This window comes from Eulemur rufifrons, chromosome 8, assembly GCF_041146395.1.
Source record: "Eulemur rufifrons isolate Redbay chromosome 8, OSU_ERuf_1, whole genome shotgun sequence".
Lineage (NCBI taxonomy): Eukaryota > Metazoa > Chordata > Mammalia > Primates > Lemuridae > Eulemur > Eulemur rufifrons.
Genome location: NC_090990.1, coordinates 22,796,766 through 22,817,682, shown reverse-complemented (window position 1 = coordinate 22,817,682; position 20,917 = coordinate 22,796,766). Strand labels below are relative to the sequence as shown.

At 53.2% G+C, this 20,917-nt stretch overlaps 2 protein-coding genes and 1 non-coding gene across 12 annotated transcripts in view; 2 read left to right on the top strand and 1 right to left on the bottom strand.

Annotated features, from left to right (window-relative positions):
* PHC2 (polyhomeotic homolog 2) overlaps positions 1-7,554 on the top strand; it is a 103,134-nt gene extending 95,580 nt beyond the window's left edge. For all 10 annotated transcript variants that reach the window (XM_069479738.1, XM_069479736.1, XM_069479735.1 and 7 more), the window contains 4 exons: positions 122-236; positions 1,408-1,549; positions 2,531-2,807; positions 6,131-7,554. In XM_069479738.1, coding sequence (XP_069335839.1) covers positions 122-236; positions 1,408-1,549; positions 2,531-2,807; positions 6,131-6,285 — 689 coding nt within the window. In that variant the 3' untranslated portion in view covers positions 6,286-7,554. The remainder of the gene's footprint in view (positions 1-121; positions 237-1,407; positions 1,550-2,530; positions 2,808-6,130) is intronic.
* A 2,463-nt stretch (positions 7,555-10,017) lies between these two features.
* On the top strand, positions 10,018-20,469 carry A3GALT2 (alpha 1,3-galactosyltransferase 2). Its single transcript, XM_069477642.1, has 5 exons — positions 10,018-10,040; positions 16,674-16,757; positions 16,965-17,054; positions 17,322-17,459; positions 19,782-20,469. The coding sequence occupies exons 1-5, from the start codon at positions 10,018-10,020 to the stop codon at positions 20,467-20,469; spliced, it is 1,023 nt and encodes a 340-aa protein (XP_069333743.1).
* On the bottom strand, positions 16,228-16,413 carry LOC138390950 (U2 spliceosomal RNA). The gene has a single exon (XR_011234615.1). It is a non-coding gene; the product is annotated as a U2 spliceosomal RNA (small nuclear RNA).
* Positions 20,470-20,917: the final 448 nt, after the last annotated feature.

Genomic DNA, 20,917 nt, shown 5'->3' with positions numbered 1-20,917 from the left:
TTTCACAGCTGTGGGAACTGGAGGAAGAGGCAGGATGGAGCAGGGAGGTCTGTGGGGGGGCCGTCTGCAGTCCTGCAGGGATTTCTCATTCTCCACACTTTCCTGTTTCCACACTTTTCAGAATCCAAAGAGGAGGGTACGCCCCTCAAACTCAAGTGTGAGCTCTGTGGCCGGGTGGACTTTGCCTACAAGTTCAAGCGTTCCAAGCGCTTCTGTTCCATGGCTTGTGCAAAGAGGTGAGTGACCTCAGCCCTGCTGCCATGCCCAGCCCGTTCCATTCCCTCAGCACTGCGCCTCTGTATCCTCCTTCCAGTAACCGTCCCCCTGCGAGGCCACAGCTGTGGCTTAGCCGGCTTCCTATTTCCTTGACCCGTGTGGAAGCAGGATTACATCCCTGACCCGCCACGCATGAGAAACCAGAACCCCTAAGAGCAGACGGAGAGAGGGCAGCAGAGTCCAAGGAAAGGAAGCAGCGCTTCGGCTTGGCCGGCCCTGCTGGGCCCCACTGGCACCCGTTCCCCTTTCCTACCCTCGGCAGCTCCCACCGCCTTGGGGTAGCCCTCCACGGGAAGCCTTGTCCAGAACCGTGGCGCTCATCACGGCATTCCATTTGCGAGCTTTCACCCGGCTCAGAATACCAATGGTTATGATAAAAACCACCATCATTTATTGAGAACCTGCTGTGTGCAGGGCGCTGTGCTAGTCAATTGATAGGCATCATCTCATCTTCAAAGTAACTCCACAAGATAGGTATTACTATTGTCCCCTCTATACAGGTTAGGAAACTAAGGCACAAAGGAGAAGTTGGCCTAACATGAGTCACAGACCTGGAGATTTGGACTCAGCTGACTGTAAGGCCCTCGGTGGTCTTTGTACCAAGGGGGAAGAGGCGGCTAATCTTGAAGCCCTGAGCCCCCAAAAGAGAAGAAATCTCTAGGAGCCAGGCAGAGGTGCTGTGCACGCCAAGCTAGAGTTCAGCTGTCCTCGGCCCTCTCCCCCTCGGGCTGTGCTGGAGATAGCCCGGGCGCCTTTGTCAGGCGTTGCCAAGCTGCTGGCCAGCAGGACGGTGGGCGGTAGTTTCCTGGCACGGGTGATATTTACAGAATATGTGGCTGTGAGTTCTCACCATGATCCAAGTTGCTGTGTCAAACAGTTCACACTCTCATGTCATGTGCGCCCAGTCTTCGAAAGTGAGTGGTATCACCCCCAACTCCAGATAAGGAAACGGAGGCTCTCGGTGCTCAAGTGACTTGCCCAGAGTCACACAGCTAGTGGCAAGTGGTGGAGTTAGGAGTTGAACCAATAGATGGACTCTGATTTTGCCAGACAGCGTGGCTGCTCTCATTCTGCCTAAGACCCATAAGCCCCACGACTGCTCTGACTCCCCAGTTCCCTCGTCTGTGGCAGGTACAACGTGGGATGCACCAAACGAGTGGGACTTTTCCACTCAGACCGGAGCAAGCTGCAGAAGGCAGGAGCCACAACCCACAACCGCCGTCGGGCCAGCAAAGCCAGTCTGCCCACGCTTACCAAGGATACCAAGAAGCAGGTGAGATGCTGGCAGAGCCCAGGGCTCCATTCCCACGAGTTCCCACCAGCTGCCCTTCGTACATGACCCTAGACACTCACGTTCCCTTCCAGCGTGATTTCAGTGCGTTCTATTATGTTCTCATTTCTCATAGATCTGTCAACTCAAGCCTTCCCCATGTCCCTTAGTAGGTCCCTTCATTTAGATCCCTGGGTGCTTACAAGGTACCTTAACCCCCTTCACTGGCCTTGTCTCAGCATCACCCCTCACCTTCCGGTTTGCCTCCATCCTTGACTTCTGGGGCCGTGGAAATGGGGTCTCTCCTAGGCTGCTCAGGTTACCTCCTGTCTGGCATGGAGGCTAGGCAAGAGGGCAGCCTGTACCCTTTACCTGCCACCTTTTTGCCTCCTTGAATACTAGAGCAGTGACTTCTTGAAGGTCCCTACCAAAACCATGGGTATTCAGTCATTAAATAACTTTTTAGCATCGCCACATGCCAGGAACTCTGTTGGCACTGAGGCTCTAAGGACACAGCCCTGCCCTGAAGAAACTCACAGCCTAGTGTGATGTTTCCTACCTTATGTGTATTTTGCTTGTTTTTGTTATTTTTATCTTAAACCTCCTGAAGAATGATGCAGAAGGATGAAATGATTTGGGCCTCCTATGGCTCAAAATGTACATACGAAAGAAATTTTACATGCTATTTCTGGTGGTCCATAGACCACCTCCTGAAACCCACAGAGCCCTGATTTAAAACCCTACGTCTAGAAGAAAAGCTAGGCATGTAATCAGATAGTTGCAGTACGGTGTGGTACCTGCAACAATACTGGAACTAACTCTGCCTGGGGTCAGAGAGGGGACAGCACAGAAGATGACACTTGATCTAGGAACTCAAAGATGCGTAGTAGTGACCCAGGTGGAAAGGGAGAACTACTTGCCTGTGCCCAGCACTGCTGCTGGAGATGGCCTGTTTCCTGAAGAAAACTGTTTCTCTGCTCCCAGCCAACAGGCACCGTACCCCTTTCAGTTACTGCCGCCTTGCAGCTAACACACAGCCAGGAAGACTCCAGCCGTTGCTCAGATAACTCAAGCTATGAGGAACCCCTGTCACCCATCTCAGCCAGCTCGTCCACCTCCCGCCGGCGACAAGGCCAGCGGGACCTGGAGCTCCCCGACATGCACATGCGGGACCTGGTGGGCATGGGACACCACTTCCTGCCAAGTGAGCCCACCAAATGGAACGTGGAAGATGTCTACGAATTCATCCGCTCTCTGCCAGGTAAGGCCCTTGGAAGTTCCATGCCTGCCTGGAATAGCAAGGAATGAGAGGGGGGTGAGAGATTTCGTCTTCCACCACTAGGAGGATTTGGTAGTTCAGTTAATGACTCAGGTCCAGGAATTGGGGTGCAGAGATGAATAAGAGGAGGTTCCTGCCTGTAAGGGCTTATATTCTAGTGCAGACCACAAAGAAAAATAATATTCCATAGCTAGCAGGACACGGTGGCATGCACCTGTAGTCCCAGATACTCAGGAGGCTGAGTGGGAGGATCGCTTGAGCCCAGGAGTTCCAGGCTGCAGTGAGCTATGATCAAGCCTGTGAATAGCCACTGCACTCCAGCCTGGGCAACAAAACAAGACCCCCATCTCAAAAAATAAAGTTCCACAGCTATGATTCAGTCTATTTTCTGGCATGGTAAGTGGTCTGTGTGAAATGCAGAGATGACAACGTAATTAACCTTGTCTCTCTCCTGGGGCAGGTTGGGAGGGGAGTCAGGTGGGAGTGTAGGAGATCTGTCAAGGAGAACATCAAAATTAAGAAAATGGAAGCTGATTGGCAGTGGACAAGTGTGCTTTGGGAGAGGGAGAGACCGTGTGAGGGAGCACGTGAGCAGAGGCATGAAGACACGGAAGCCTGCGATTCGGTGGTGGCGTGCAGGCTGTGAGGCCGGAACCTGGGGAGGCGAGCCTCGCCACTCAGATGCTTTCAGTGGGACCTGGACCTTCTCTACTGTCTGCCAGTCTCACCGTGCACTGACCAGGTCAGGGACTGATGTGACCACAAGCCTCTTAGAGGGGAAGGTGGTTCAGAGCACAGACTTCTGAGTCACCCAGAACTGGTCCAAATCCTGGCTCTGTCGCTTCACCCAATGTGTTAGTTATCTAATGCTACATCCCCCAAATTTGTTACCACACAGTTGCTGTGGATAAGGAAGTCAGGAGTGGCTTAGCTCGGCAGTTCTGCCTCAGGGTCTCTCGTGAGGTTGCAGTTAAGATAGCTGAGGTGATCTGAAGGCCTCACTGGGGCCGTAGGATGCTTTTCCAAAGTACCTCACCCACGAGATCTGCAAGTAGGGGCTGGCTGGCGGCAAGAGGCCTCAGTTCCTCTCCACATGGGCCCCTCCAGGGTCTGTCAGGTGTTCTCAGCACACACGTGGCAGCGGCTTTCCCCACAGGTAGTGATCCAGGAGAGCAAGGCAGAGCCACCATGCCCTGTACGACCCAGCCTCAGAAGACACATGCTGGCATTTTCGCTGTATCCTAGTGGTCACCTGGGTCAGTCACGTTCGCTGTGTGAGGAGACTCACGGGGCATGAGTACTGGGGAGCAAGGATTACTGGCAGCCATTCACAGACAGGCTACCCCAGTTCTCCACTGAACCCCAGGGATTCATGTTCCTTCCTCACACTAAATACCCTCAGCCCCCTACCAAAGTCCCCAAGAGTCTCCCATGCCACTAGAGCATCTCATCCATCATGATTCTAACTCCTACACAGATATGGGTGAGGCTCCTCGGGTCCAGCCCTTCGAGTGTGGTTCCCCTCGATCTGAAGATAGGTTATCCGCTCGCCGCCCCCTCCACAACCCAGTGTACAGTGGGTGGCTCAGGATACCACTGCAGACGTGCTCTTTCACAAAGGGAAGGAGCAGGGAGCATACAAGAGTCACAGATCCGCGTCAGTTCTGAACTCTAGTAGGGCACATGCCGGTGTTTCCTTGATTAGGACTCCGAGCCTGAGAGTGATTCTCTTTCACTCTTGGTTCTGCCCTCTGAGTCATCCTTCCTTTTCTCTGAAAGGTAGCCTGTTTTCAGCTTGGTAGTCTTCCCAGCCTCCTTCCTGCTGCTTTTTATTTTATATCACCTCTGACCCTTAAAATCAGTAGTTCAGTATTTCTTAAAATCTTTGTGGGCCATGAATCTTATTGGGGGTCCATTCCATTAGACAAAACCACACCCAGAATTGTCTTCAAGATAATCCTTTATGTACATTCGCCTTCTCACTTTTTCCTGCAGCTGAGGGAGGGCACCCTTACGATTCTTAGTTCTGCTGTTGAACAGAGGAGGCCTGTGAGGCCTGTCCGGAAACGCCTTGGGGAGCCCTTGGATTGACAGTTCTTTGAGGAATCGCATTGGATCTCTCTGAGGTCTTAACAAAAGATTTAAGTCACACCCTCTGTTTCATCTGGCCATGGATTTGATCTTTGCCTAGAAACCATTTCTTAGTTTTAGCATCATTTGCCATCTGGAGAGGCTGGGCATTTTTAAATCCTATCTCCTTTATGTCAAACATTTTTTTTTTTTACCTTCTCTCTCCTCTTATTTTACTATGAGCAGCAATAAGAAGCCAAGCAACACCTTAGGAATTCTGCCCGAAAATCTCCTTAGCTAGATCACTCAGTCCATTAGGTACATTAAACTTACCGGGTTATCACCAACAACAGTGTTGCAAAATTTTCCATTTCATAACAGGGATCCCGTTTTTACCAAACTCCACTGAGAGTTTCCTCACTGTGCTTTAGGCCTCCCCAGCAGCTTCCTCAAAGGCCGTCAGACTTGTGCTTAGTCTCTCAAGATACCTTAAACACTCACTAACACTCCCCTCCAAGCCCGTCCTGCCCACTGCCAGTTCTGACCACGCCCGCATCTCAGCGTGGCTCTATGGCAGCACTCCTCTCCCGGTACCAGTTACCCACTGCCGTGATGCAAATTAGTCCAGAGCTTAGTGGCTTTACACAGTCATCACTTATTATCTCAGGGGCTCTGTGCGTCAGTGGCTTAGCTGGGCAGTTCCAGCTTGGGGTCTCTCTGAGGTCTCAGTTAAGATGTCAGCCAGGGCTGCACTCGGCTGAAGGTTTGGAGCCAGAGGATCCACTTCCAAGGTGGCTCACCCACACGGCAAGTGGGCAGGCTACTGGCAAGAGGCCTCCGTTGCTCTCCATGTGGGCCTCTCTAGAGGGCTGCTTGAGTGTCCTCATGACATGGTGGCTGACTTCACAATAAATTATCCAAAAGAGCAAGGTGAAAACTGCTGCACCCTTTATGAGCTAGCCTTGGAAATCACACACTGTCACTTCCACAACCCCTTAGTGGTCACCATGGTCAGTCCAGTTCATGGAGGGAGGTCTGAACAAGGGCACGAACAAGAAGGCATGGATCAAGGCTACCACGGGTAGTTAAGTCACTTAGCTTCTTGCAAGCTGCAAAATAAGAATAGCAATACCTTCCTCAAGGTATGGTTATGAGGATTATACAAGATAATGTATCTGCCAGGAGTAAATACTGGCAGCTCTGGCTGATACCGTCTTTGGTGGTATCTCCCTCAGGCTGCCAAGAGATAGCAGAGGAATTCCGTGCCCAGGAAATCGACGGGCAAGCTCTGCTGCTGCTCAAGGAAGACCACCTGATGAGCGCCATGAACATCAAGCTGGGGCCCGCCCTGAAGATCTATGCTCGCATCAGCATGCTCAAGGACTCCTAGGGCTGGCCGGGGCAGCCAGCATTCTGGCCCAGGCTTCCTCCTCCTGACTGAGCAGAGCCAGACAGACATTCCTGAGGGGCCCAGAAATGGGGCCAGTCGGAGGGAAGGGGCTCTCCCTAGGGGCGTGGCTGGTGAGGAGGTCTGGGCACCTCCTCCGTGGCTCTCAGGGGCCTTTCATTTCTGTGGGAGGGGCAGAGAGGTAGGTGGCACAGAAGATGGGGCTTTATGCTTGTAAATATTGATAGCACTGGCTTCCTCCAAAGTCCCAATCCTCTAGCCCCGCTCTCTTCCCCTCTCTCTGTCCCCCATTTTCCAGGGGGTATATGGTCAGGGCTCCCCAACCTGAGTTGGGTTACTTCCAAGGGCAGCCAGCAGGCCTGGACAGAGGCCTTGAAAGCCCTTGCCTTCCTCCCTCCCACTCTTTCTCCAGGCCTGGTTAACTCTTCCGTTGCCAGCTTCTCCCCTTTCAGCCTGCTTCCGCAGCAGCCGGGGTTCTCCCCATCCCCTCTGCAGGTGGAGAGAGAGAAGCTGGGCCCAGTTGGGCCATGCCTGCTGGCACAGACGCCTTAACGCTGTGTGTATGACTGTATGACTGTGTGGGAGCCTGGACTGACAGATGGGCCAAGGGCCATCCTCTGGCATCTCCAGGTGTTTTGTAGCAAACAGCCACTTAGTGCTTTGTCCTGGACTCCACTCGGTTTCAGGATGGGGAATAGCAAAGAAGGACAGCCCTGGTGCAGAGAGGCAAGATCAGAGAGAGACGAGACGGAGATCAGACTGGTCAAGGTGTCTCTGACGCCCCCACCCCACACTGTGAAGCTCCCCTGACTGCCCTCCTGGCTCACAAACAGCATTAAGAAAGTTGCAGGTGGGCTGGGCCGCAGAGCCCTGGGGTGGAGCCAGGCCAGCCTCCTGGTCCACCTGCCGGGCTGCCCTGCAAGCCCCAGTGAACTCTGAGGGGACAGAACAGCTAGTGTGACCGTGATGTGACGTGACGAAGGCAGCTCTTGGCCTCCCGCTCCCACACTTCTTTGCCTATAAGACTTGCTAGCAGCAGTTGGAGCTGCCTGAGGAGGAGGCAGGGCAGGAAGGGCGAGGGCCTGCCTCTGACTTGCCCTGTCCTTTGCAGGCTCCTGGGGGTGTCCTTTGCAGAAAGGGGGTGGGCACCTTTCTCAGCTTGTTCTATTCCTCACCCACACCCCCAGCCAGGGTTGGAAATGAAGGACTTTTTTAACCTTTTTTGTTTTTTAAAAATAAATCTGTAAAATCCATCATCTCTTTTGTGCCTTTCTTTCCCAGGGGTGCCTATCTCTAGGCCCAAATGGCTACTTTTCACCCATCAGAGAGAGGTGGGTCCCTGGGTTGGGGAAGTGTCATTAAGTAGACAGCATATTCTCCACACTTTGCTGGGGCCAGGTCATTTGAGGGTGCCCTTAACCCCAGTTCACACTGGGAGAAAAGCACATACCAGCTCTGCTTTCCACACGAGTGTCCTTTGGATTGGGAGGATCCAGAAGCCACTTAGACTCTCAGCCCCACCACCCATTCCCACTTGGGAGACGACTCTGTTGGGCCAGCAGCATCTGGAACACCTGGGGCAGAACTCAGACTCTCCCAACCTCCAGCAAACATCTCTGGATGGGGCTACCCAATGTCCAGAATAGCCCTTGGGACAGCTTTGATTCACAAAGCACTTTCGAAGCATTTTTTGGATGCTGAAGTAGAAAATGATAAGGACAGAGGAGGTAACACCTAAGCCTTGAATAGAGGAGGAGAAAGGGCGTTGCAGACCAAGGCAGTATGTGCAAAGGCACCGGCATGGACGTTGCCGTGTGGGTGGGTGGGAGGCGAGCTGGCTGGACGGGATGCCGTGTGTGCTGCTAACGGCATGTGCTGACCACGGCCTGGTTCGCAGAGGTTCGCAAACCAGGCCCTGCACTAGAAACCAGGCTGAGGGTGAAGAAAAGAACCGCACGCCCTGGCCTGTAGAGCGAAATCCCTGCATCCTTGGGGGAAGGGAAGAGGAGACAGCTGGCCTCACTGTTCCTTCCCCTTGGCCACGCTCTTCCTTAAGGCAGTGTTTCCACCTGTTAAGAATGTGGGTTTTGAGAGCCAGGCCCCAACCTACTGAATCAGAACCTCTAAAGGAAGATGAAGCACAGTTAACTTTTAAGAACCAATACCCGTATCTTGGTAACTCCTCTCTGGAATGCCTGTTAAAACGTAACCATTATCTGGAGGAGGAAGAGAAAGAAGGGCGGAAGGAGGGGCTGGAAAGCCTTGTGTCCCAGGACGCAGGGCGTGGACAGCAGGACCCTGAGCTGGCAGGGGGCTCACATGCTAAGGAATGAGGGCCGTGTGCGCAGCTGCTCTGCTGGCCTCCAGGACTCTGGGCCTTTTACTTCCTGGACCTAGATTTTCCCCTGATGGAAGAAAATGAAAATCAGGCCCCACCTGAGTTTGTTCTTCTGTATGTGGGTAAAGAGGCAGGGAAGCAAAACCACTCCTAGAATATACAGTGATTTGACTCACAGATAAATATCCATGTTCTTTACTTTAATTGAAAAGTCCCAACCTACTCCAAGTTTGAAGGGTGTGTCCTTAAAAATAAATTTGCTCCTACTGTTTACATTTTACACAGAATTTGGCGTGCCCTTTTTGATCATGACCCAGTTCTTTCCCCACCCCCAGACAGTCTCGCTCTGTGGCCCAGACTGGAGTGCAGTGGCCTCATCACAGCTCACTGCAACCTTGAACTCCTGGGCTCAAATGATCCTTCCGTCTCAGCCTCCTGAGTAGCTGGGACTACAGGTACACACCAACACACCTGGCTAATTTTTTTCTCTATCTTTTTGTAGAGATGGGGGGCCGGGGGTGGGGGGGGGTCTCACTCTTGCTTAGGCTGGTCTTGAACTCCTGGCCTCAAGCAATCCTCCCACCTCGGCCACCCTGAGTGCAAGGATTACAGGTATGAGCTATCATGCCAGTCATGACCGTTTTTAAAAATATTTCCCAACCTTGTATACACACTTAAATATATATTAATGGAAACATTTAATGAAACAAAACCTACCCTTATACACAACACATTCTGATATTTTCTTTTCGGTTCTCTTCCTGTTCATACTATTCAAACTTGGTCCCAATCCACTAATCTGATTTCACAGCCCTCTGATGGGTCGCAGCTGACTTTTAAAAATGCTGCCCAGAGTAAACTGTACAGAACTGTTCTACAGCCATGATCTTACACTCCCCCGGGGACTGGTGTATGTACACCATTTTACTGAGGAGGTAAAGGACTCCAAGTGGTGAACTGTCCAAGGTCACAATCAAGAGCCCAGTGCCCTTCAGCTCAGCCCGAGGCTCTGTGCAGAACAGGGTTTCCCCTGGGTGGCAAACACCATACCCTGATCCCTGCGGCAGGACGAAGGAGTCCATACAAAAAAACCTCAAGAGCCTCCAGCCAACCAGAGCTGGCCTGCTCAGATCCACCCTCTTCCAGGTGATTGGCCCCAGAGCGCTGCCAGCCCCCACTGCACCTGGGGCCAGTTTCCTCCAGGAGGGCCCGCCCTGGGCAGGTTCCTCTCAGTCCATCCCTGATCCCGCCTGTGAGCCTGGTTCCTGAAGCAGAGGGGCAGGAGCTGCTTTGCCACTTCTCCAGCGGGAGGCCGCTTCCTCCCTGGCTCTGAGCTGAGAGAGTCCGTTGCAGTCTGTCCTATCAGCCTCTCGATAATGGCGTTCAAAGAGGGACTCGGGTGAGTGGGGACTGCTGACTTAAGAGGGGTCCAGTCTGGTGGCCGAAACAGTCCAAACAGGAGGACCAAAGCTAGCCACTGAGTACTGAGTCACAGGTGCTGGGAAAAGGTGACTCACAGAGGGGACGTCGTCCAAGCAGTCAGAAAGACAGACAGTCCGTACAGATGGACACCGAGGTGGGGGAGGCCATATCCCAGGAGATCCTACAGCTGATGAAAGCTGGACTCCTCTTGCTTCCTCTAAACCCCCTTGGCGAGCCAGAGAGCGAAGGCCCGGGCACTTTCCCTTCCCCACTGGGGCTCACTGCCCAGGCCTAGAAGTTTGTTCCCCCTTAAGAACTAATGACTGATCTTCAACCTTGTCTTGAAAGCAAGGAGAGTGGGGAGCAGGGCACACTGTGGGGCTTAAGGGCCCACCTTCTGTAGGTAGAGCTGGGGTGGGACTGGGTCCTTCTGGAAATATCTGACCAAGGAATGTGGGGGGTGGGCCAGGCAGGGGCCTCCATAGACTGAGGGCTCCCAGGCTGGGCTACGGGAGGGGGCGGGAGGGGTGGGTCCCTACCCCAGGCCCTGGGTCTCCACACCCTCTCAGACCTGACCACTGGAGCTTGTCCGGGCCACTCAGGGCTGGCTCTGCCCGGCTGCAGCCCAGTGCCCAAGATAAGTATCGGCCTGCCCTACCCTGGTTGGGAGGGGGCTGGTGAAGAGGGCAGGGAGAGGCCTATGAATTATAAGGCAGGCTCTGGGACTTGGCACCAAGAATACGAAGTCTAATAAAGCAAAGAAGCCCATAGCCTAGCGGGGTAGACAGTCTCCAAGGATGGGAGGAGAGGTCTGGAAGAGGTACGGAGGTGCAAACTGGGGGAGAGGGGTTGAAGGGGATGTCAAGGAAGTTGCCACACAAGAGCAAGCTGGCACTGAAGAATGATTCGGAGCTTGCTGGCAGATGACAGGAAAGGTGCAATCTACATATAGAAGGGAAGGAAACAGCTAGCTTAGGAAACTTCACGGTGCAGGGTGAAGGATGGACCCTTGTAACTGAGACCGGAACGATGAGAGGACAAGCCTTGCAGAGGTGAGTTGGAAGGCCAGGCGGCCTTGTGAAGGGGCAGAGTTGGGGGACGAGACGGGAGGTGGCAGAGACCAGAAGCCATGGAGCTCGGCAGACCGGAGTCCAGGGTGTGGGTTAGACGCTAAGAGCAGTGAGAAGGGAGGCCTTCAAGAGGGGAGGGCAGTGTTCTTGTTCACGTCCTGGAGCAGGGACTGCAGGGGCAGGAGCAGAAGCAGGAGGCTGGTGGGGGGCAGGGAAGGCTGTCCAGGTGAGGGACACGGTGGCCTGGAGCAGCACGGGAGGAGGCTGGGTGTGGGGAGCACTCACAGGGATTGCTGGCGGGTGAGTGTCGGAACTGAGAGGAGTCAGGAAGGACTCCTAGGTATCTAGATTGAGAAATTAAAATCAATGAACTTTAACAATATTTTTATTTAACCCAACATGTCTCAAATTATACCTGTTTCTTTTCACTTTTTAAATGTGACTACTAGAAAATTTTAAATTACCCATGTGGCTCACATATTTCTATTGGACGATACTGTTCTCGATCTCTTCCTACACATTATAAAATACATGACTGTATTTTATGGACATACAGGACTGTAAACACAGGGAAACAGGTTAGGAGCTCCCCCTCCCACAGGCACAGGTGGCCTCTACATACTGGTTATGTTTCTCCCTTTTCCACTTAAAACATTAGGGTCCCTTTTCCAGAGACTCCATATAAACCTACCTCATGCTTTTTAATGTTCACGTTGACCTCCACTGTACAGGTTGAGTATCTCTAATCCAAAAATCTGAACTCCGAAACACTCTAGGATCCAAAACTTTTTGAGTGCCAACAGAACATTCAAAGGAAATGCTCACTGGAGCATTTCGAATTTCAGATTTTTAGATTAGGGATGTTCAGGTGGTTAGTATAATGCAAATATTTCAAAATCTGAAAAAATCCAAAATCCAAACCACTTCTGGTCTCAAGCATTGATAGGGGATGCTCAACCTATATAGATATGCATAATTCATTCACCCAGTTCCCAGCTGATGAACCCGAGGCTGTTTCTATCCATTTGTTTTTTGTTTTTGTTTTTTTTTTGAGACAGAGTCTCACTTTGTTGCCCAGGCTAGAGTGAGTGCCGTGGCATCAGCAACCTCAAACTCCTGGGCTCAAGCCATCCTCCTGCCTCAGCCTCCCAAGTAGCTGGGGCTACAGGCATGTGCCACCATGCCCGGCTATTTTTTTGTATATGTATTTTTTAGTTGGCCAGATAATTTCTTTCTATTTTTAGTAGAGACGGGGGTCTCACTCTTGCTCAGGCTGGTCTCGAACTCCTGACCTTGAGCAATCCTCCCGCCTCGGCCTCCCAGAGTGCTAGGATTACAGGCGTGAGCCACCGCACCCGGCCTCCATTTGCTTTTTCAAACGATGCTACGGGAGCATCCTTGACTAATCACTGTGGAGTCGCCATTCCCAGAGGCAGGAAAACTGGGCCAGGGGCCGTGAGCACTGACAGGGCTACAGTGGAGGGGACAGATCTGGAAGGCTTCTTAGGCATGGCTAAGAGATGGGGCTTTGTCCCGCAATCAGCAGGAAGCCATAAAAAACTTGGTTTTTTGGTAAATTACTAACTTTGAAATTTTCCTTCATTAATAAAAGCAAGATAAGTACATTACAGACAACTGGAGAGAAAAATAAAGAAAAACTCTCCTGTAATCTTATTGCACACTTAAGTGTTTCCTTCTAGACTTATTTTCTAGTGCATATTTTTATTCTCAATAAATTGTAATCATGGTGCACATCGATTTTATATCCTGCTTTTTTCCCTTTAATGTTCCTGTGTAAGCATTTTTTCACGTGACTGCAGAGTCTTCATAACAAGTTTATTTAGCCAGTCCCTTCAGCTGGACACGAGAGCCTTTTCCAGTTATATCTGAGTGGCTCAAACGATGCCTCCTCCCGTGAGTCCAGACACCTTCTCCATGGAAGCTCTCCAGGCAACATGCAACCAAGCTCAAGCCTCCCTTGCGTAAAAGAAACACACACCTCCATCAATCCCAACCCCCTGCCCCCTCCAATTTCCATCCTGTCTCTTACCTCCTCACAGCCAAACTTCTGGAGTCACCCCCAACCCTCCTCCACCCCTGCATCTCTGCCCACTGGGTCTCCCTTCCATTCCCCACCCCGGCCTGGGCCTGGGCCTGGGCCCTGGAGCTCTCCCTCTGTACCGTCTCGCACTCCCATGCTGTAACGTCCCTGCCGGCCTTTGGGCTCCAGCCCCTACCTCCTGCCAGACCATCAGGGATTTGCAGTCCTCCAGCCCTGTCCCTCTCATCAATGGCCAAGTCCTGCCCACGCCCCCTCCTTGATAGCCCTACTTCACCTATTCCTCCCCACTCAGCCACCAACACCCTGGTTCATGGCCCAGTAGCACCCATGGGCTGGCACCCTGGCCCCTGACTCCTCTTCCTGCCTCCATCGTGCCCTCCCTCCCACCCCACCGTAGGCAGGCTCAACAGTTCAGCTGGAGTACTTTTGGGTTTTTTCAAACAAAAATCTGAGTGTGTCACTCCCTGGAGGAAACACCTTTCAGGACTGCCCCTGGCCTTCGAGATGAAGCCCAGACCCCTGAGTCTGGACTGCAGGCCCTGGGTGCCCTGGTCCCGGCTCACCTCTGCAGCCTCACCTCCCCCCACCCACATCCGCATTCTACACTCCACTCCTGGAGGATGACCTGCAGTCCCATGTACATTCCAAGCTCTCTCGTACTTCCTCATTTTTTGCACATTCTTGTTTCCTTTTCATGGTTTCATGGTCCTTCTTTCCCCTCCACTGACTTCTTTGCCTGCATCACTTCTAATTCTACAGGTCCTAGCTCAGAGGTCACCTCCTCCAGAAAGCCTCCTGACTCCTCCCCAACTTCCTCCCCAACTGTCCATTCATCTGTTTTCAGTGTGGCTTTTGACTAATTCCCTCATGGCCCACTCCCCCACCACATTCATGTCTCCTTGACTTCACACCCTGAGGACAAAGTCTGTGTCTCATTCACCTTGAAATCCGTGACCTGGGCCGGGTGCAGTAGCTCACACCTATAATCCTAGCACTCTGGGGGGCTGAGGCAGGAGGATCACTTGAGCTCAGGAGTTCAAGACCAGCCGGAGCAAGAGCGAGACCCCATCTCTACTAAAAATAGAAAGATTAGCCAAGCATGGTGGTACACACCTGTAGTCCCAGCCACTCAGTAGGCTTGAGGCAGGAGGATCGCTTGAGCCCAGGAGTTTGAGGTTGCGGTGATCTATGATGACACCACGACACCCTAACCAGGGAAACAGAGCGAGACTCTGTCTCAAAAAAAAAAAAAAATTTCCATGACCTGGCATAGTGCTTGATACATGTCAAATGCATGACTGAACAGAAATTGGTGAACATCTCGCTACATAAACTTTTCCCACACTGAAGATTATCTCCTTTGAACAGAGTCCCAGAAGTTGGGAATTACTGAATCAAAGAGGATGAATATCGAAAGCTTTCAATTTCCATAGCTAAGTAGCTTTCCAAAGGGCTGTGGCAACCACACTTCCACCACAAGCGTAAGAGTGCCTATCTCACTGTGCTCTTGCAGCTTGGCTGTTTTCATTGTATCTTTTTTCAAAGTGCTCATTTTATAGGCAAAACATACCACCTTGTTCTAATTTGTATGTCTTTGATTACTGGTGAGGGTGAACATTTTTCCCTATGTTTGAATACTGAATGTATTTCTTCGAGGATTCACCTGTTTGTGTGACATGGGAACTGTCAAGGCAAGATAACTCTGGGGGCTGTGTAGGGACTGACCAGAAGCAGGAAGGGATCTGCTGCAATGGTCCTGGTGACGGACAAGTAGGTCAGTGTCACCATGGCGGCCATGGGGGCTGCAGGGAAGGAGGAAGGGCAGAGACCAAGGAGGCCAAGCCAGCCCATCCTGGGGGCTGATGCAGACGGTGAGTGGGGGAGGGGAGAGGCGGGGTGTGGCTGGGTTTCTGGCTTGGCTGAGTGAAGAGAATGGTGCTATGTGCTGAGATGTGCCCAGGTGGATGTGGGCACATGCACACCCCTGCAAGGTAGGTCTCAGAGCTCTTTTCTAGTTACACCCAGTGAGGAATGGTTACGGGGTGGCAGACAAGGCTGGGGCAGGAGGGTCGGAGGCAGGCAGACTTCGTGAAGGAGACCAGGGGAGCCGGACTTTGGAAGGATTTGTCAGGCAGCAAGTGCAGCTAGGAGTTTGCCCAGGAGACAGTGAGGGTGTGTTCGGGAAAAAGGATCAGCAGCAGCAAAAGCCGAAGTTTAGTGAGCCCATTAGAACAACGGGCAAAGCCTGTTCTGGTCACTTAGCTGTGTTACTTAATGCCCATGACAGCCCTCTGAGGCCCATATTCTCACTATCCCCATCTTACAGATGAGGAGACTGACGTGCAGAGGGCCTGACCTTGCCCAAGGCCAGACAGCTAATGAGTGTCAGAGTTGGGATTCAAACCCAGGAATGTGGCTTCAATGTCTGTGCTCCTTACATGTGGTTCCTGTGTCACTAGAGACATGAGCACACAGCAGGGAAGAGGAGAATGCCTCCCAGGAAGAGCTCGTCAAAATTCTCAACACTTGGGGCCCTTCCTGGAAAACAGCTAACCATGGACAGATCCCAAAGCCCACATCCTCTGAGCCAGGAATGGAGGAACCCACCGGCCCAGTGACTGGAGCCGCCACAGACACGTGGTTTCTGACCACAGCCAGCCCAGAGACTAGTCTCTAAGACCCAGGCAGCTCTTAACCCCCAGTTACCAAGCCACAAACGCCCCTGCACCCTCTCCTGGCCTTCTCCTCCTGGCCAAGGTCGATCTCACCCCGCATCCAGGCTAAGCACCCCAACCCCCAATGTTACCACCACCCCCCAAACGTGCCCAAAGTCATGCACTGCAGCACTGCTGAGGAAAGCAAAGGACTGGCCATCTAGATGCCCATCCTCAGGGCCCTGGCCAGGCAAATGACGCCTTCTCCAATGAGTGGCATATTAGGCAGCTGGACAAAAGGGGGAGGACGTTCCTTCAGTACCGAGATGGAACAGCCTCACAGATGTAACGGTCAGTGAGAAAGGAAAACTGCAGAACAGCTTGTCCACTGTGCTGCCATTTGTGGGGGCAACAAAGAGGAAGAGAGAGAGAGAGAAAGAATTTGCCTGTGCATGTATGAACCATCTCTTTTTGTTAATTTTTTTAAATTTTAGGACATATCAGATATTAAATTGGTAAGGACAGATACTACACTTGATCTTAGCCAAAAGGCCGAGAAGCGATGTGTGAACCACCTCTTGAAGGACACACAGAAACTGGTAACACCAGTGGCCTCCACGCAGAGGAACCAGTCAGCAGAAACAGAAAACACTTTTCACATGTATACTCTTCCATCCCTCTGAATGTCTGTGCCATGTGAACAGAATATATTCTTATTTAAAAAGGCAAATAAAATGAAACATTAAAATTACACAAATAATTTTTCACATACGTGTGTGTAAAAATACGTGTGGATAGATATAAACAAATGCCTTTCCCTCCAGGGTCTGGAAGAGAATCTTCTGGCGACGGATCCTCCTTGCACTTGGCCTCTTAGGCCTACTCCTGTATGGGCTCCCTAGTATCAGGTACATGCCCGTTCCCCTGGCCCTTGAGGTGGAACCACCAGGGTTGGGGTTCAAGTGGATCTTTCTGATTGCCTCCCGAGGGATGAAGGGTGGTGGCTAGCTCAGCCTGAGCATGTGTCCTTGTGGGCTCTTCCTCCTTGTAAGGAGCAAAGCAAGAGGGCTCCTGAGCAGGCCGACACACTCCTCACTTCTGTCCCCACCCCACAGGCATCTGGAAGTTCTCATCCCCATGGGCGTCTGCCCGGCGGCCACAATGTCCCTGCTGAAAGACAACTTCACAGGCGTCCTGCATCCCTGGTAAGAGCTACCATCCCTCCCACTCTGAGAGCACCCCCCAACCCTACAGAGTTCTGCCCCACCCCAGCAGAGCCAGGCCCTCTGCCATCAACCCCAACAGCCCCATCAGGCTACACACCTCCCAGTCTTCTAACTGCTGTTCTGAGCTAGGGGCTTCCAGCGACAGGGACTGATCCATCTGTGGGTGAATGAACAAATGAAGGTGGCAGTGAGCATGCACCAAGTGGGTAGATGAATGGAGCTGTCTCCCATCCCTGCCCTGGCCAGGGCCCGGCCTGAAGTCCTGACGTGTACCTCCTGGGGGGCTCCCATTATTTGGGATGGCACCTTCGACCCAGATGTGGCCCAGCAAAAGGCTGGACAGAAGAACCTCACCATTGGGCTGACTGTCTTTGCCATAGGCAGGTAAGGCCTGGGCAGGGGAGTGGTGCTGCCCAGGCAGGGCATGGGAGGGATATGCCTATGATGTAGGAAGTGGGGCACCCTGTTCCCCTGTGCCCTGTGCCATCGGATCTCAAAGTGAAGCAAGAGGCAGAGACAGCATCCCTTGTCCCAGACTCCCAGGGTGAGCACAGGACCATCTTTCTCTGCCTCCCTGGACACCAACACCATACAGCCCACCCAACACAGGCAGCCAGGGGCTCAGAACCATGTCTAGAAGGGGCTGCCCAGGGGCTGCAGCTGGTCCATCTGGAGGCACTGGGTTTGTGGTGAGAAAATCACGAAGTCTTTCAAGTAGAGTGGTGACAAGAGGGGGCAAGAGACTGGGTAAGTAGAGTGATGATGCTCTGTAGTAAGTGCCCACTGGAGGTCAGGGGCTCAGGTGCAGGCGCACAGCAGGAGTAGGGGGTGCCAAGCACACCTGATGGAGGGAGAGGGACTGGAGAGCTGAGAGTTTTTCAAGGGAGTGAATCCAAGCTGGGTAAAGAGGGAAGTAAAGAGAGGAAGAGGGTGACAGACACTGAGAAAGTGGCAGGGTCGCCAGATTAGAGGACTCGGGGAGGCAGAACTGTTGGTGGGGAAGGAGGGGCCAGTAATCAGAGTAAGTAAGCTAGAAGGATGAGGTCGCAGCACCAGAGCAAGTGCAACCAGGACCCCAGATCCTGCCAGCGGCAGCCTGGACGGCTGGGCTAGGGCCAGTGGCCCCAACACCCTCTGCAGCCCCACTCCTGGGCCTTCATGGGCCTCAATGGCTCACAAAACAAACAAACAAAAAAACAAACGAGAACAGAAGGATGAGGTCCTCACAGAGTGGGTCACTGATGATGACCAAGTCGAGGGAGTGGCCATGGGAACAGGTGACGGAGGAGCGAGGAGGACAGAACCACTGCAGGAGAGGGCAATCACAGGCCAAGGCGCCCGGGCAATGGATGGGCTTCTAGGTGTGGAGAAGAAATGGCAGGGGCATTGACCTCCACATTATGGATGGGAGGCGGTGTCCAAGCCAGGTGTCCACCTGCCAGAAGTGATGCAAAAGGGACTCCTGGCCTAGCGTGGCAATCAGATCCTACAACCCCCAAGGTACAGAGAACTAGTTCAGGGCAATTAAAGGAAGCATTTCTAATAATGGAACAGACTGCTTTGGGAAGGCAGTAAGAGCTTCCCATCCAGGAAGAGATATTCCAAAGGCTGGGGAAGAAATTTTGTTATCAGATACCCCAGACAACTGTTCAAGGCTCCTCCAACTCTGTCCCTACACCCTAGAAGGGAGAGAAAGCCAGGAGGGCTGCTGAAAGGCAAGGGAGCAAACAGGACCAAGAACGGCCCGTGGACCAGATGGGCAGAACTGTTAACAGTAGGACACTTGGGGCCTTGGCCTCTCCCAGGGCCCTGATGCCCCACTTCCATGATGCATACTGAGTAGGATGTTCCTGCACCAGTCCTAGGGGTCAGGGTCTCAAGGAAAAGAAATTCCAGGATCCTGAGTTCCGAGACGGTATGAGTCCAACACCCTGGGATGCTGTTTCCTAGGTCTCTGATTCCAGTTCCCCACCGTTCCACCAGGAATAGAGCAAGTGTGAGTAAAGGTACAGGATCCAATGCCAAGCTGGTTCAAATCCTGGCTCTGCCACTTATCAACTGTGCATACTTGTACAAGTTACTGGAGGTCTTTAAATGAGATAACACACAGACTCAACGGTGTCTGCCACATCATAAATGTTCACAATATTAGGCATTATTACTATTATTTAATCTCAAGGTCTGTTAACACACAGTATCCAGTATTCCAAGCAGTCTGGTTATCTAGGTAAAAAAAACAAACCCAGTGACTTAAAACAACTTATAATTATAGCTCACACAATAATTTTGTGGGTCAGGAATTCAGACAGGGCTCAGCAGCAAGGGCTCCCCACCGGTCCCAAATGCCTGGGTCTCAAATGCTCCCAACTGCTGAAAATTGATGGGGCACCTCTCCCTCCACGGCTAGGTTGGGCTTCCTCACAACGTGGCAGCATCGAAGTTCTGGGACTTCTTAAACAAAGGCGCAGAGCTCTAAAGAGACAACTGCTGCCACTCACCCAAAGGGCCAGCACAGCGCAAGCATGGCAAACAATTGGCAAGCATCTTTAACCAGCCCCCTCCGCAAAGTTTAACGATTCTAGGATTGCAAAGTTCTGCAGTCCCACGGACTGGCAAGGAGAGTATCGGTGGCACGAAGGGGTGGGGGAGGGGCGGCCACGCCGCGGGGCGCCGCTTTCAGGCTGACTGTGCCGCCCGCCCCGGCAGGTACCTGGAGAAGTACCTGGCGCGCTTCCTGGAAACGGCGGAGCAGCACTTCATGGTGGGCCAGCGCGTGGTGTACTACGTGTTCACCGAGCGGCCGGCCGCCGTGCCCCGCGTGGCGCTGGGCCCGGGCCGCCGGCTGCGCGTGGAGCGCGTGGCGCGCGAGCGGCGCTGGCAGGACGTGTGCATGGGGCGCATGCGCACGCTGCACGCGGCGCTAGGCGGGCAGCTGGGCCGCGAGGCGAGCTTCGTGTTCTGCATGGACGTGGACCAGCACTTCAGCGGTGCCTTCGGGCCCGAGGCGCTGGCCGAGTCGGTGGCGCAGCTGCACGCCTGGCACTACCACTGGCCACGCCGGCTGCTGCCCTTCGAGCGCGACGGGCGCTCGGCCGCCGCGCTGGCGCCGGGCGAGGGCGACTTCTACTACCACGCGGCCGTGTTCGGGGGCAGCGTGGCGACGCTGCGCGAGCTGACGGCGCACTGCGCGCGGGGCCTGCGGCGGGACCGTGAGCGCGGCCTGGAAGCGCGCTGGCACGACGAGAGCCACCTCAACAAGTTCTTCTGGCTGCACAAGCCCGCCAAGGTGCTGTCGCCCGAGTTCTGCTGGAGCCCGGAAATCGGCCGGCGGGCCGAGATCCGCCGCCCGCGCCTGCTCTGGGCACCCAAGGAGTACCAGCTGCTGCGGGACTAGCGCTGCTGCCAGTGTCATGGCGTGCCCAGGGCCTGAGTCCGGCCTCAGCTGGCGCCTGGCCCTCCCTACCTCCCCGGGCCGGACCTAGCGCCCGGCCGGGCCCCACCAGCCGGGGCGCCATGGGCACCGCGAGCCTGTGGAGTGGAGTCACAGGACGGAGAGATCCTGAAGCCAGTCGAGGTCCATTCTGGAAGTGGCATGGCACCTTGGGGGGCAGAGAGATACTGGATGAAAAAGGCCCTACTGCCTCTCTCGTGTGGCCGTCCCTGCGAGTGGGAGGAGGAGGCCCTAGCCTTGGGGAGCCTCTCCCTTGAAGAGAAAAATCCCCTCCCTCACTTTATTATTTTTTTTATTTTTTCTTTTTTTAATCTTTTTTTCTTCTTTCATATTATGGTCTGTAACGGGCCCTTCCCTGGCTTTCAACGGTGGCTGAAGCACAACTGCAATA

What these genes read in the sequence shown, in the direction of transcription:
- A3GALT2 (XM_069477642.1), top strand. Translation starts at nt 10,018, where the DNA reads ATGGCGTTCAAAGAGGGACTCGG. An exon ending in GCGTTCAAAGAGGGACTCGG is followed by an intron (nt 10,041 to 16,673) that starts GTGAGTGGGGAC and finishes CTTTCCCTCCAG; the next exon opens with GGTCTGGAAGAGAATCTTCT. An exon ending in TATGGGCTCCCTAGTATCAG is followed by an intron (nt 16,758 to 16,964) that starts GTACATGCCCGT and finishes CCCACCCCACAG; the next exon opens with GCATCTGGAAGTTCTCATCC.